Here is a 14,644-nt window from a genome sequence, read left to right as displayed (position 1 = left end):
GGGACGTACAAGTGTGTACAAGTCAGTTCAATTGAATTATGTAGTTTAACATAAGAGTAGAGAACCTGGTTCTCAGAACCATATAGTGCCACAATGCTCTCCCTCTGAGCTCATAATGCATACATATTACATAGAAGTTGTCACAACAGGACTAAAGCACATTGTGCTTTCTGGGAACATATCAACAGTTAAGAATTCAATTTATCTCTTGAGCTGACTGGACTTCAAAACTCATGAACACATGAAAACAGGCTTGCTTTGTTTTAATTTGACAGATCATAAAATGCTGCGCTCCGATTGTCTAAAATATATTCAGCAACAGCTCTCAAGCCAACAAGATACTATGACTGGCGTTACTATAACAGGTAAAACGAGTTACAGGTAAAACTAGCTTAAAAAAAGAAAAAAAGTCAAAAAATACAGTAAATGCTGATAGAACTGTTAACTTTCAAACCATTCCTTTCAGATGTTCAAATACACATACCCATAATCCTCCACTATCAGATGAGATAAACTATATCATGGTTAACTTACGCAAAGCCAAATTCATACAAAGCATTATTGGTCAGTATGTTGTCAAATTCGGTGTGTAGCTCAGGATAGGAGGCATATGTCCACGGCAGTTCCAGAACTGAGCCGCAGGTGTGTGCTACAGGCCGCCGTGCAACTCCATCTGAAGGTGTAAACATGATGTCAATATTGTCAACGCAGACAACATCCGACCCTGTCAAGAACCTTAGCATCCTTCTCAGACCAATATCATCCAATGCCCTAATGTACTGTTTCAGGAAACGAAAACTCTGGCTTTTTGTCTTCGTACATAAGCAGAACTTGTTGTGTGTTCCCGAATGCTTCTTTCATTGAGGCACCAGCAATTAAGGACATCTTCTCGCATGCATATCTTGGCTTTTGGATCAGCTGTTTGTGTGCCACCTTTAGAAGCAGGCCTTTCAAATTGTCTCGGGTTGGAAGGGCTGTCACATTCAAACGGTCCAGCAGGTCAATCAGCTCATCCCTGTCGTCGTCTGAAAGATCTTCTTTTAACCCTATCCAGACTGGGGGGGGGGCTAAAAGTGCCCGCACCAACTTTGATGTAGTATAATTCCTTAACGACTTACGCTATGACTACGAAACTTGGTGACTTTTCCTAACATTTAGTTGGCTACAGTTTAGTACCAAAAGATTATGTTTATCATTTTTGCTGTTGCCATGGCAACATTTTTTCTGACAGGTATGTCTGACCGAAAATCACTGATCTAAGTCTCATTATTGTTCCTTTTTCATATTTTTTTGTTATTTCCATTACCATCAGACAGCTTTGTGAGCATTAAAGTGGTCTGAAGCATATAATCATTAAAATTTAAGTGCATTACCTACATTTGATGGAAAATACATTATGGCGAGATTTTGGGTATTATAAACAGATGATGTCATAATGACGTCATAATACCAGGTAATGACACAAAAATTATGTCATTCATAGATGTCCATATGTAGATCATCTCCCCAAAGTTTGGTGGTCATACCGTATTCCGTTCATTAGTTATGAGGGGGGGGTCAAAAGAGCCCCCCCCCAGGCCCAGGAATGCCAAAAAAGCCCAGTCTGAATAGGGTTAAGGCAGTAGTGATTAACTTCCTATCTGACCGATTAACAAACAGAAGACGACTTTCAAAAAGCACATCATGTGAGACCTCATTCTCACCAAAAATGAGTGAAACTGCGAAAGCAGGGGATAAGCGACAGGGAAAATAGCTATGGTCTTGAAATCCTTTGAGTAGGATTCGGATTTCCATTCCTCCCCTTGCCATTTAGGACACAGAGATGGAACCCTCAGGTCCTCCCCTTCAGCTGTGTGGTCCAGAAGTTGTGTCCAAAATGCAGCATACACGTCTCTTGAGACACCATTGTGGTCGGCTCCTCTCTCATCAATGTACGTGTATCGAAGGGAGTACTTGAGAAGTGCTGAATCCTTGAATTGGGCTATCATCTCTTCCAGAAGATTGACCCTGTGTAGTTTAATTGTTATAACACATGAATCTGTAGAGGTGCCTGCTACATCATCTATAGCTGTTGACTCGGCAGCAATGTTTGCTGCACTTGTGGAGCTAGACCTGCTGGGTGAGTTGTGACTTGCAGTGTCTGGAATGATGAGTGCTGAGCTTGCACTGGGAAGTAGGACTGATATGACTGCAATGTCCTCATTGACTTGCAGGTCAGGTTTATATAACAAGGTGTCATCTAGTTGGCCAGCCATGGCTTCCCCGACAAAAGTGCCAATCATCACCTCAGATGTGTTTAGACAGGATGAAGAAGCAGCTCATCCTCTTCATGCATGCTATTCTGTATGTCTTCGTTCATCTTTGATTCTTCCCCGACACATTCTTCAGCATCCTGATCTTTTGGAATCTTTGTGCACAGGTAGAATCTCAAAACTCCCATTCTTAGTATGCTGTAGAGCAGTGGTTCCCAACCTTTTTCTTCAGGGACCCATGTTTTTACTATTGTAAGCTTTGGTGACCCAACCACGCGAGCGCCCACACGAGACGGAGTCACAAAATGCCCTCTGTTTCCTGTGAAAACTAATTCTAGTTATTTTATTCCTCAATTAGTCTTTGGTCAAATATAGAATAAATGTTTAATGTAGCTCTTACAATTTGTTGCTTCTATGCATTTATTAGTTAAATGCTTTGTAATTTATTCAACATGGGCTATATATATTTCAAATGAAACCCCTTGAAATCAAGAGGGCTCCGCGACCCCCTGTGGATCTTTGGCGACCCATAATTTGGGTCCCGACCCATAGGTTGGGAACCGCTGCTGTAGAGTTCCCCAACTGTAATAGCATCACCAAAAATAGCTTCTTCCTGATAATCTACTATGTCATGGCTAAATGTTTCAAACTTTCCAAGCTTATTTTTTCCATCTGGGAAGAAAAGGTCTTTGGCATACTGCAGTATGCCCGCCTTCTTTGATTCTTTGGGTACATCAAGGGTCCTTGTCCCTCCTCCTTTGCGTTTTCTGACTTGTTTGCCTTCGTGAATCCATCCCCTCCACTTTTCTTGTCTTCTTTTCTGCAGATTTGTTATGCGGTGCATAATGTCTTTTCTGTCTTCCGGTGGACGTCTCCTGGTTGTTGTTTTCATCATCATTCACAGCAATGCCCATTTGTTCTTCAGTTTTTCCAACATTGAATGTTACAAATTACCACACAATACACTCCCATTGTCATTGTGACACAGCACTCCACAGCACACAAGTGAACACTGCACACTGCACACAACGAAATTGCATTTATGCCTCAGCCATGCAAGGGGGCAGCCCTCAGTGGCGCCCCTTGGAGAGCAGTGCGGTGGGACGGTACCATGCTCAGGGTACCTCAATCATGGAGGAGGATGGGGGAGAGCACTGGTTGATTACTCCCCCCACCAACCTGGCGGGTCGGGAGTCGAACCGGCAACCTCTGGGATGCAAGTCTGACGCCCTAACCGCTCACCCATAAATACCACGTTATAACGTAAAACATTTCACGTTATTACATTTTACTGGGTCAAACTTTATTTACGTGCCTGGCAGCAATACGTCGCCGTACCTTATCACACCATAGACTATTAAAATAGTGAGACTGGTTCACTTTGATCTCGTAACATGATGGCGGGAATGAAGCGGAACGTGCCGGTTGTGACATTGCTTCCCACAGGTTCTTTTTTTTTGTAACACTGATTAATTTAGCTTGGTGTTAAACCTGGGAGGTACCAGGTTTGAGTTGGAGTATAAATTACCGCGGCAACTCAGCTGAGTTTCAGGTTAGCAAGACTGATGGAACAGATCTGTGTCTTCAAATAGCGCAGCTCACCGACTTGAACTCGGATTTGGGGTTAGTGAAATGTAAGCACCAGACGCTGTGCATTGTAAACAGTAGCCAACTCATATTTTGGCGAGCTAATGCCATGCTCAGCCGTCACTTCCAGCGAGGGCACAGAGCATAGTGGTCAATTTTTTCATGACACTATGCACTAAAGTCCTCAGTGCACTGTGAGTACTGTGCAGTGCACTGACAAAAGTGTCATTTGAGACATAGCCACATTTTTAGTGACAAAATAACTGTTTTCAACATAATTGTGACTCTGCGCTGCCGTTACGGTACATGCACACAGGGTGTGTGTGTGTGTGCATGCCAGTGTGTTTGTGCCTATGTGTGTGTGTGTTTATGTGTGTGTGTGCGCCTACTGCCCCACGGGAGCATTGTTTACCTATATGGGCCTCTCGACAGCCTCACTGATGTAGGATTTAACCCAAATCCAGGGTAGAGTGTGTTTGTGAATGTGGTGACAACTCTGTGCAGGACGGTACATGCACATTTCCTTAACTTCTCCATGAGCAGTGCGAGTCCGAGAGGTTCGCGGGCTGCCTTGCACACTGCACAGCCAACGTCCAGGTTCTATCCGCGGGCAGCAGCCATTCATTTTGAATGGAGCCTGCACAATGAACGCGGACGTCCGTGCAGGAAAATAGACCTGAGTTATATTTGCAAGGGGCAATGCGGACATGTGCCGCGCTTACATAGCGACCCTGTATGCAAGGCATGGTTTGTTTTCATGTATTCGAACAGTGTCGGACACGTTCTGTGGACTTACATTGGATGTCCGCGCCGTTGGTCAGGGTTGCCAGATGATGCCGATGATTTCCAGCCCAAAAAATACTCAAAACCCGCCTAGAAGCACAAAATCCTGCGCAATTCTATTGATTTCTATGGCAAAAATTGGGCGGGTTTTTCTACTAAATGCCATTTTTACCCTCACACTGCCATCCTAAGCAGCCCAATTGGGCGGGAAACAGCCCAATCTGGCAACACTGCCATTGGCGGTACCTCCCTTTGAAAGAGTCTATACAGTATGTAAAGAAAACATATGTTGCCTATATGTCAAACCATCATAATATGTTACCAAGAACGCACACACACACAGACACACATGCCCTTAAACGCGCAGAAGCACATACACACACATGCATGCATGTGGACACACACAGCATAACCCTAGAATCATGTAAGGACTTAAAGATATCCAATGCAACTTTGACATAAACACACCGATGTAAACAACTTTATGGCGGCCTCTAGTGGTTCTGCCGAAAATGTGCATTGAACTAAATTAGACAGACGTTGGCTTCGAGATAATGTGCGAATTAAATTTCTTCGTCTTCTGTAATTAGCCAGATTCCCTTCCTTGCATTCAGCTCTCTCCACTTCTAAGGGGCTTTATCAGCGATTCTCCCCCTTACTTATGAGTTCGCGGCTTTGTCTATTCACTTCACACAACTGCAATCACGTTTGCACTTCCTTCAGATGAATACTATTATTTGATCCACTTGTTCCCGGCAGATATCCCCGTCTTTATTTCACATTTCCAGTAACTATATAGTACCTGTACATTAGGAGAACGAGGAGACAAAAGGCTATTGCTTATTTTGTTGTAATAATAAAGATTTGATTTCCAAGTCGAGGTGACAAGACGCGTTTTTATCATGTGGTGTTGAAAGTGAAAGTGGACACCCATAAGCCGGCTAGAGATCACGTTTTGTTTCCTCTTGATCGGCAACACCATTTTTAGCCTCGCTCGACTGATTGTGTCCTTTGACATCAAGTAAAATGTGCGCCATCAGATTTCAACTCGTATACATTTGTGTAGCTTTGTAAACTAAAACGAGGTGGCGTGGACTTTGAGAATGCTAATGCATATATCCCAGTGCAGTGAATGAGTGATACAATACACATATTTGCTCTTTTGGCGTTCGGGTCTCTCCGTTTTGAAGCCCTTTTCCAATGTTCACATAAGCGATTTATTTGCCTGTCCAAACCTTTCATCTCAGTTAGCTCGTGATTTATTTGCAGTCCCATTCGTTGTTTTCACTGCATGCCAGCGTGATATTTTACAATAAGCTAGCAAGTAGCCAGCTTTCAGCGAGCTGCTGCTGCTTAGTTAGCAAACGAAGGGGAATGGGTCTCTCATTCGTTCCACTCATACACCATAGAAATCTAGACGCCCCTAGCGGCCACAAATTCCACAACAACAAAGGGCGCGGCGCCTCCAGGCAAAACTGCAAGTGCTGTTTCGGAGCAGAACCACCAGATGGTGATGGAAATATTCCCATTTTCGCCATAACGGGTCAGTCAAGCAAAACCCCGAGTTCCAAGCCATTTCATGACTATGAAAAAGTTGCATAGTGTTTCTTTAAGGGTGACGTTAAGACCAGGTCAGGGACGCTTATCAAGTGTATTTTTCCAGAAACATCATGTGTGTCAGCAGCTAACAATCTTGTGAGAAAGTAAACACCTGTTACTCAAAACACACGTGTGCGTGCGCACACACACATACACACACCTACACACATACAGTACACACACCTGCACACACACACACACACACACACAAGGGGGAGATAAGGAAAGGAGGGCGAGCACAGTGGCGTCTCTGACTTGCGCGCATGTGTGTGTGTGTGTGAATGCATACAAACCAGGGCTTTGAACCGTTATTTTTTTCCAAACGTTCCGTTCCGAACAGAAACGGAATTATAACGTTTCCGGTTTTGAGTTCCACCAATAAATTGACGTTCCCGAACCGGTTAGAACCAAAAAATATTGTTCCCGGAACGGTTAATTTCGTTCCTGTCAGCTGATTACTCCCAATAGGCCTAACTGATGTTAACCAAGAAAGACGGAAGTGCAAATGAGTCAGCCTACATTCAAAACTGCTTATTCAAGCGGATGAAAAGAATATCCTCCAGAATTTTGTCATTCAGGGACGACCTAAGCGGAGAAGCAGAGAATAAACCTCAATTATGAAAATGTGCGCTCTACGCTGACTTGGGTCACGGGGAGCACGATGATGGACATTGTGAGTTTGTGCATATTTGAAGCGGCCATGGATGCCCAATAACGCCGAAACATTGTCGGTGCGCTTTACACGCGCTTCCCTGCAATGTCTTACAATAATGCAATGCAAACTCTGTCCTTTTGTATGACAGTGGTTTCTCTTAATTAAGATGTGGAGTGAAGACTTTGTAATCTACAGCTCTCTCTCCATTCAGTCAGAGAATGTCTGATGTCACACAAGACGTGAACCTCAGCCGTCATGGTAACGTGCGCAGGAAAATAATTACTTTTTTTTTAGTTTAAGGAACGGTATTAACCGGTATTAACCGGTTACCATTATTTTTACATAAGTGTTCCCGTTCCAGAACATAAAAAATAATAATGTTTCCGGTTTCGTTTCTGTTCCCTGTAAAATACAAAAAGTTCCTGGTTTTCGTTTTCGTTCCTTGAACCGGTTCGAAGCCCTGATACAAACACACGTGTGTGTGTGTGTGTGTGGGGCGGGGGGGGGTGGAGAGAGAGCTCTGAGGACTTAATACATGGGTTTCCGAGTGTTTATCAACACGATGTTATGAGGAGGGGCTTGCAGCCAACCACGTTAGCTATTTTTTTTGACAGACAGCAATTTCCAACAATCAGAGGTTGAGTTGTGCGAAGTTAGTTTTGCGCAGTCAAAGGAAAACAAAAAATTAGAACCCATGTATAAGGACAATTAAAAAACACCTCGCTAAATACTGTTCAATCTCTGCAATAATTAGTAGTTTAGTAATCTGGCGGAGGAGGCGCCATCTTCACCCCTAAGAAGCCTAAAAGTGATTATGTCCATTCTGACCCAGGCCTATTATTCAACATCAGTGTAATGTTACGACATGATGGTTCTGATCATCAGTCACTGCTATGAAATTTGTGTCCTGCAATTTTTGGATCTGTAATTTGTCTTTCTGATGAGATCCAAATAAAAGTATTAAAAATGTGTATGTGCGTGCATGTGTGCATGCCTGTGTTTACAGTATGTGTGGGTGTGGGTGCATCTCCTGTAACAGATTTTAACTTTCCCACAACACTGTTAGCTGACACACATGTTTCTGTAAAAAATACATTTGACCAGCGTCCTCGAACTTCACGTCACCCTAAAACTCTTTACATAAGTCCTAAGGCAGTGATTTTCAACCTATGGGCCGGGGCCCAATGGTGGGCCCTGAAGGTATTCCAAGTGGGCCTTGAAATAATTTTCCAAAAATTATAATCACATTTTGGCGTGTGTTGCTCTTGATTTATTTGAGTTTCATTCGTAATTGGGTCAGAGGTGGGCCCTGAACATTTGTGATAATTTTGAGTGGGCCCCACGTTGTAAAAGGTTGGGAACCCCTGCAAGGTATAAGAGGAGGGCGACCACAGACTGCTGCACCTACTCCTGCTGCTGCTGCTGCAAGGGACACACTAAAGGGTAACAGACTGCTGCACCTACTCCTGCTGCTGCTGCTGCTGCAAGGGACACACGGGCTGGTCTTAAAGGTACAGTAACACACTAATATATTGTATCTAGTGCTGTGCGGTTATCGGCGTTAACGTGCTGCGATAATGTGAGACTCTTGTCGAGCGATAAAGAAAATACTGCCATTAATCTATTCTCAGAGTTGGGAGTTGGTGGGTGTATGCATGTCGTCACCACAGCGTTTGATTGTCAGACGATTTCAGACTTTCCTCCAGCCGCTTCTCCTCTCCACCTGTCGCTTTAGTAGGCCTACCAAATATGAACAGTGTTTGCATGCTGTAAACATTAATCTGTCTGCTGTGGTAGGTGTTGTTTGAGTGTTTTTTTTTTCATTAAAGGAACACTCCTGCCAATTTCAATATGATGTTGTATTGCTCACACTACCCTTGACTTGTCAGTACCCAGTGACGCCGCAGTTTTTGGCTCAGCCCTTTCCGAGATATGAGCCATTCTAATGGGGGCAACTTTTGTTTACATTTTTTTTTAAATCAACAAATCAACATTGAACTCCAAATATTTTCCCTAAAAGCATCACTGTTTGCTAGCTGTCTGCTGATGTTGCATAACCTTTTGGATTATTTTGGGAATAAACAAAAATGTTTTTTTGAAATGTAAACAAAAGTTGCCCCCATTAGAATAGCTCATATCTCGGAAAGGGCTGAGCCAAAAACTGCGGCGTCACTGGGTACTGACAAGTCAAGGGTAGTGTGAGCAATACAACACCATATTGAAATTGGCAGGAGTGTTCCTACATACAGTACATACAGTTGTGCTCAGAATAATAGCAGTGAGCAAAAATGCATTTGGGACACTGCACATTCACGGCACATTCTGTTTCAAAGCAAGAAAGTAAATGGATATATGCTACATACCTTTTTAAAGGTTTATGTCTAAATGAATATACAGCCTACATGCATTTTTTGTTTCATTATTTGTTTGTTCCTATCTGCATTACAAAAGGAATGAGTGATAGTGTGTGATATCAAGTTATTTCCTCCCTTTTGTTTCAGATATTGACTTTTAATTTTTTTTTTCATTTACCTTTCATATAATATACATACAGTGGTGTGCACAGACAATTCGGTGGGGGCAGGTCCTCAGGTGTGTGTGTGTGTGTGGGGGGGGGGGGGGGGGGGGGGGAGGGGTGGGGGGGGGGGGGGGGGGGGGGGGGGGGGTGGCAGGGGTCATGTGGAACTCTGTAGATGCTACATGTACCCAGCCACTATGGACCTTACGCCTCTAAGAATCCTGGTCCTAACCTACGTTGACCTTATGACTGTACAGTCTCTATCTATCTCTTCTTCCTCTGCCTTCCTGCTATTTCTGCCTCTCCTCTCTACCTCTCCTTTTAAATCCATCTCTAACAATGATGTATTTTCCCATTTTGTTAAGGACTTTGAGTTGCATGCCTTGTTTGATACAGTGCTATACAAATACAATTATTATTATTATTATTTAGGGCAGTCATAGGTTAGTGGTTAGGGGCGTCAGACTTGTAGCCCAAAGGTTGCCGGTTCGACTCCCGACCTGCCAGGTTGGTGGGGGGAGTAATTAACCAGTGCTCTCCCCCATCTTCCTCCATGACTGAGGTACCATGAGCATGGTAGCGTCCCACCACACCACTCCCTTGGGGCGCCATTGGGGGCTGCCCCCTTGCTGGGGTGAGGCTTACATGCAATTTCATTGTGTGCAGTGTGCAGTGAACACTTGTGTGCTGTGGAGTGCTGTGTCACAATGACAATGGGAGTTGGAGTTTCCTAGTTGGGCTTTCACTTCCATGTGGAAGCTCCAGCTGCATTACTCTATAGAGGCTACTGCACACCAGGGTATTCAAATGGCGGCCCTGGACAGCAAGGTTCTGGCCCCCGACAAGACCCTTGAAATACAGAGTCGTTTTTCGGAATTTAGAGATAAAAGTATGGGTTCCGTTATCGTGCTGAAATGGGACACGGGACGTTAAAATGAAGGAAATTACATCTAAGAAATGCAAAACTTTCTGGTGGAGGACCCCCAGACCCTCCATTTCAATGAAGTCTCCCATATTTTTTTCATTGACAGTCGGCATCCATAATACATACGTATAGTTCGGCCCCTTTACTGGGAGGAATTTGAAAAACTGGCCCTCTCGTTGACATTTAATTGAGTACCCCTGCTGTACACTGTATTGTATTGGGGCATTGTAACATGCCTTTGATCGTCAAGCATTTGTAGATGATCATGTCAACATTTTATGTGTTTTTGTTATGTTTTGTGTTTAGGATGAGGGCTGCCATCTCACTGCTGGTGCTGCTGTTCTCCATGTGTGGAGTTCAGTGTGGAGAGCTGGACGTCTCCGCTGAGCTGAAGGAACTCCGAGACATGGTGGTGGAGCTGAGGGGGACACTGAAATACACCCAGAATGAGGTAAATGCTAACGCTAACACTCAAATACATACAGGATGAGGTACAGGATAAATGCTAATGCTACCGCTAACAATAGTACTGCCACCCAGAATGAGTTAAATGCTAACGCTAACACTGTAGTACACCCAGAATGAGGTAAATGCTAACGCTAACACTGAAATACACCCAGGATGAGGTAAATGCTAACGCTAACACTCAAATACACCCAGAATGAGGTACAGGATAAATACTAATGCTAACACTGAAATACATACAGGATGAGGTAAATGCTAACGCTAACACTTAAATACACACAGAATGAGGTAAATGCTAACGCTAACACTGAAATACATACAGGATGAGGTAAATGCTAATGCTAACACTGAAATACCCACAGGATGAGGTAAATGCTAACGCTAACACTGAAATACACACAGAATAACGTAAATGCTACCGCTAGCACTAGTACTGCCACCCAGAAAGAGGTAAATGCTAACGGTTACGCTAGCACTGAAATACACACAGGATGAGGTGAATGCTAATGCTAACACTTAAATACACACAGAATGAGGTTAATGCTAATGCTACCGCTTTAATATACCCATATGAGGTAAATGCTACAGCGAACACTAGTACTGCCACCCAGGATGACGTAAATGCTACCGCTAACACTGAAATACGCACAGAATGAGGTAAATGCTACCGCTAACACTGAAATACACACAGAATGAGGTAAATGCTACCGCTAGCACTAGTACTGCCACCCAGAAAGAGGTAAATGCTAACGGTTACGCTAGCACTGAAATACACACAGGATGAGGTGAATGCTAATGCTAACACTTAAATACACACAGAATGAGGTTAATGCTAATGCTACCGCTTTAATATACCCATATGAGGTAAATGCTACAGCTAACACTAGTACTGCCACCCAGGATTACGTAAATGCTACCGCTAACACTGAAATACACACAGGATGAGGTAAATGCTACCGCTAACACTAGTACTGTAATACAGCCAGGAGGAGGTAAATGCTACCGCTAACACTAGTACTGTAATACAGCCAGGAGGAGGTAAATGCTACCGCTAACAGTAGTACTGTAATACAGCCAGGAGGAGGTAAATGCTACCGCTAACACTAGTACTGTAATACAGCCAGGAGGAGGTAAATGCTACCGCTAACAGTCTAACGAGTCTGAATGGGCACAGGCAAGTGAAACAGATCATACTCAAATGCAATAAAATATGTGCAGGCACATTTTAACTACGACGGGAATCTGTGAAATTTAGATATCAGTATTAAGTGTGTGTCTGCACAATTTTAGCCCATTTTTTAAAAAATAAACATATTTGTCCCGCAACTTCACTCCAGCTTTTGATTTTGGCCCTCCATCAATTTGAGTTTGACACCCCTGGTCTAGTCACTTTATTCCCTAGGAATATTGTACTTTTCTTATATTGAAAGGGGGAACCTTCTCCATTGTCTGCTATTTGCATTTCCAGAAATAGGCATTTTTAGCTGCAAAACGTACTATACTGTGGTCATACTTGTAAATATTAGTTAATTACTCTGTAAATATTCATGAAAAGATCAAAGTAGTCTGTAGATAGTGCAGGTTCAATGAGCAGCATAGTTAAAGTACCTACTCCCTAAAGCATAGTTAAAGTACCTACTGGCCACCATCTTACACAGTGCACCACAGAGCACCTTTAAATAAAAAAGGTACTGCAACTATGCTGCTCATTGAACCTGGGTTGCCTATTGCCAAATTTAATGTTTTCATGAAAGTTTACCAAATAATGAACTAATATTTTCTAGTATGGCCCTAGTACAAATATTTTTGCAGCTAAAAATGTCTATTTCTCGAAATTCACAATGGCGGACCATGTAGAAGATCCCCCTTTTCATGAATGAAAAATGCAATTTTCCCAGTCATAAAGAATACTCAGAATTTGATGGTGGTGGTAAGTAGGCTATTCATGAAAAAGGTAACATTAGTGACTGGGCAACATAAATTTCGGAAATAAACAACTACAAATCTTACACATTGCACCTTTTTTAAAACATTTTTTTAAAAAGGCAATGATCCCCGGTTTGACACTCTGGACCTACAGCTCCCACCTGTTTCTGATGCATTTGTTTTGTGCCCAAAACATCCTAAGTGTAAATTATTCGGCTATTTTTAACGTCCTTTCTGTTTCCCAAAAAAAAAAAAAACCTGTGGCAATGAAACACTTGCTGCACTGTGTGTTAGAGAATTACAGCCCTGATTCTAATCGATTCTACTCTTCTCTATTCTCTACTCTATTCTATTCTAGGTTAAGGTTTTGGAGGCCGAAAACGCAGCAGCAAAGACCAAGGTGGCCTTCTCAGTAGGCCTGGGCAAGGGATTCACCCAGGCTGGCAGTGATCACATGAACTTGGTCTTCAGTAGAGTCATCACCAACGTAGGAGAGGCCTACAGCAGCGAGACTGGCTTCTTCACTGCTCCAGTCAGCGGGGTCTACTACTTCAGGTAAGGGGTGGGCGATATGACGATATTAAATCGTAATCGTGATATCCAGTACAAGATTGTATCATCGAATAGATCGTCTTGCAGTGGGGATGTTTACTATCAGTATTAGAGTGATGTGTACTTACTTGTACTGTTGTCTTCACTTTTATTCTTTACAATATTGTATTCTAATTGTGCAATTTATGAGTGTCATCATTATGAACTGCAAATTACAAATTGCAAGCATATGAACGTTGATTTTTGTTGCTTTAATTTTTTCGATGGACGATCGTGATAAAAAACAACTTAAATAGACATTTTAAGTTTAAAAAAATGGTGACATGACAATTTTTTAGAAGAAGATACCGCACACTCTTATCCATCGTGCTGCAATTTATGAAGAAAACAACGTTTCGGCCCGCATGGCCTTTCTCAAGTTTTTTGAGAAGTTAAAAACTTGAGAAAGGCCATAAGGGCCGAAACGTTGTTTTCTTAATAAATTGCAGTACGATGGACAAGAGTGTGCTGTATCTTCTTCTAAAAAACTGATCTACCCGCTACCTGCACCTCGAAACCTCTGGTGTGCGTTGGTTTCCTCCTTCAAAAGATAGACATGACATTTTTTGCCATATCGCCCACCCCCCCTACTGCAGGTTCACCGTCAGGGACGATCCGTACTCGAGCGCCATGCATATCATGCTGAATAAGAACGGAGAGAGGCTGGTGTGGCTTTGGGACTACGACACCGACGGACGCCCCAACTACCTGTCCAGTGGCCTGACTGTGCAGCTGGAGCAGGGAGACGCGGTGAACATGATGATACCGGCAGGTAATGTGTCATCAGTGAGTTAGTATTTTATGAACTGCAAATTACAAATTGCAAGTATATGAAAGTTGTTTTTTGTTGTTTTAATGTTTTCGACGGACAGGCTATAGGCTCTGGGACGACGCTGACGGTAATGAGAGCACCTTCAGTGGCTTCCTGCTCTTCCGTCTCTGAACGCCAGAACAGAACATCACCATGACAACTCATCGCCATTCAGCTTCCTGCTCTTCCGTCTCTGAACACCAAAACAGAACATCACCATGACAACTCATCGCCACTCTGTTTGCAGATCATTTGTTTGATAAATGATAAATGTAAATCACTGTCATGATCAAATAAATATCTCTTTACCTGCCAACTCTGTTGGCTTATCATTACACACAAATAAACCACCAGTAAGAATTCAGTGACATTAGCAACTCACCCTATACTGTAACACACACTTGTAACTTTCCTTTCTTTTCACTCTCCAACCGCTCTAATATGCCATCAGATACAATGCCATACAGTCTGCCCATTGACAAATGTTACCTTTTTCATGAATACTGACCACCACCACCATCAAATTCTGAGT

At 43.0% G+C, this 14,644-nt stretch overlaps 1 protein-coding gene across 1 annotated transcript; it reads left to right on the top strand.

Annotated features, from left to right (window-relative positions):
• Positions 1 to 8,279: 8,279 nt before the first annotated feature.
• On the top strand, positions 8,280 to 14,440 carry LOC134442235 (complement C1q tumor necrosis factor-related protein 3-like). Its single transcript, XM_063192484.1, has 5 exons — positions 8,280 to 8,387; positions 10,626 to 10,770; positions 13,069 to 13,265; positions 13,898 to 14,073; positions 14,174 to 14,440. The coding sequence occupies exons 2-5, from the start codon at positions 10,627 to 10,629 to the stop codon at positions 14,242 to 14,244; spliced, it is 588 nt and encodes a 195-aa protein (XP_063048554.1). The 5' UTR covers positions 8,280 to 8,387; position 10,626; the 3' UTR covers positions 14,245 to 14,440.
• The last annotated feature ends 204 nt before the right edge of the window (positions 14,441 to 14,644 follow it).

The sequence above is a fragment of the Engraulis encrasicolus genome, unplaced genomic scaffold (assembly GCF_034702125.1).
Source record: "Engraulis encrasicolus isolate BLACKSEA-1 unplaced genomic scaffold, IST_EnEncr_1.0 scaffold_131_np1212, whole genome shotgun sequence".
In the NCBI taxonomy this organism is placed as follows: Eukaryota; Metazoa; Chordata; class Actinopteri; order Clupeiformes; family Engraulidae; genus Engraulis; species Engraulis encrasicolus.
Note: the sequence above shows the minus strand (reverse complement) of the source record. Positions and strands in the feature narration are given on the sequence as shown.

Bases quoted from the DNA above. Each gene is read 5' to 3' on its own strand.
- LOC134442235 (XM_063192484.1), top strand. From the start codon at position 10,627: ATGAGGGCTGCCATCTCACTGCTGGTGCTGCTGTTCTCCATGTGTGGA. The intron at 13,266-13,897 runs GTAAGGGGTGGG...CCCCTACTGCAG, and splicing joins AGCGGGGTCTACTACTTCAG to GTTCACCGTCAGGGACGATC. The intron at 14,074-14,173 runs GTAATGTGTCAT...TTCGACGGACAG, and splicing joins GAACATGATGATACCGGCAG to GCTATAGGCTCTGGGACGAC.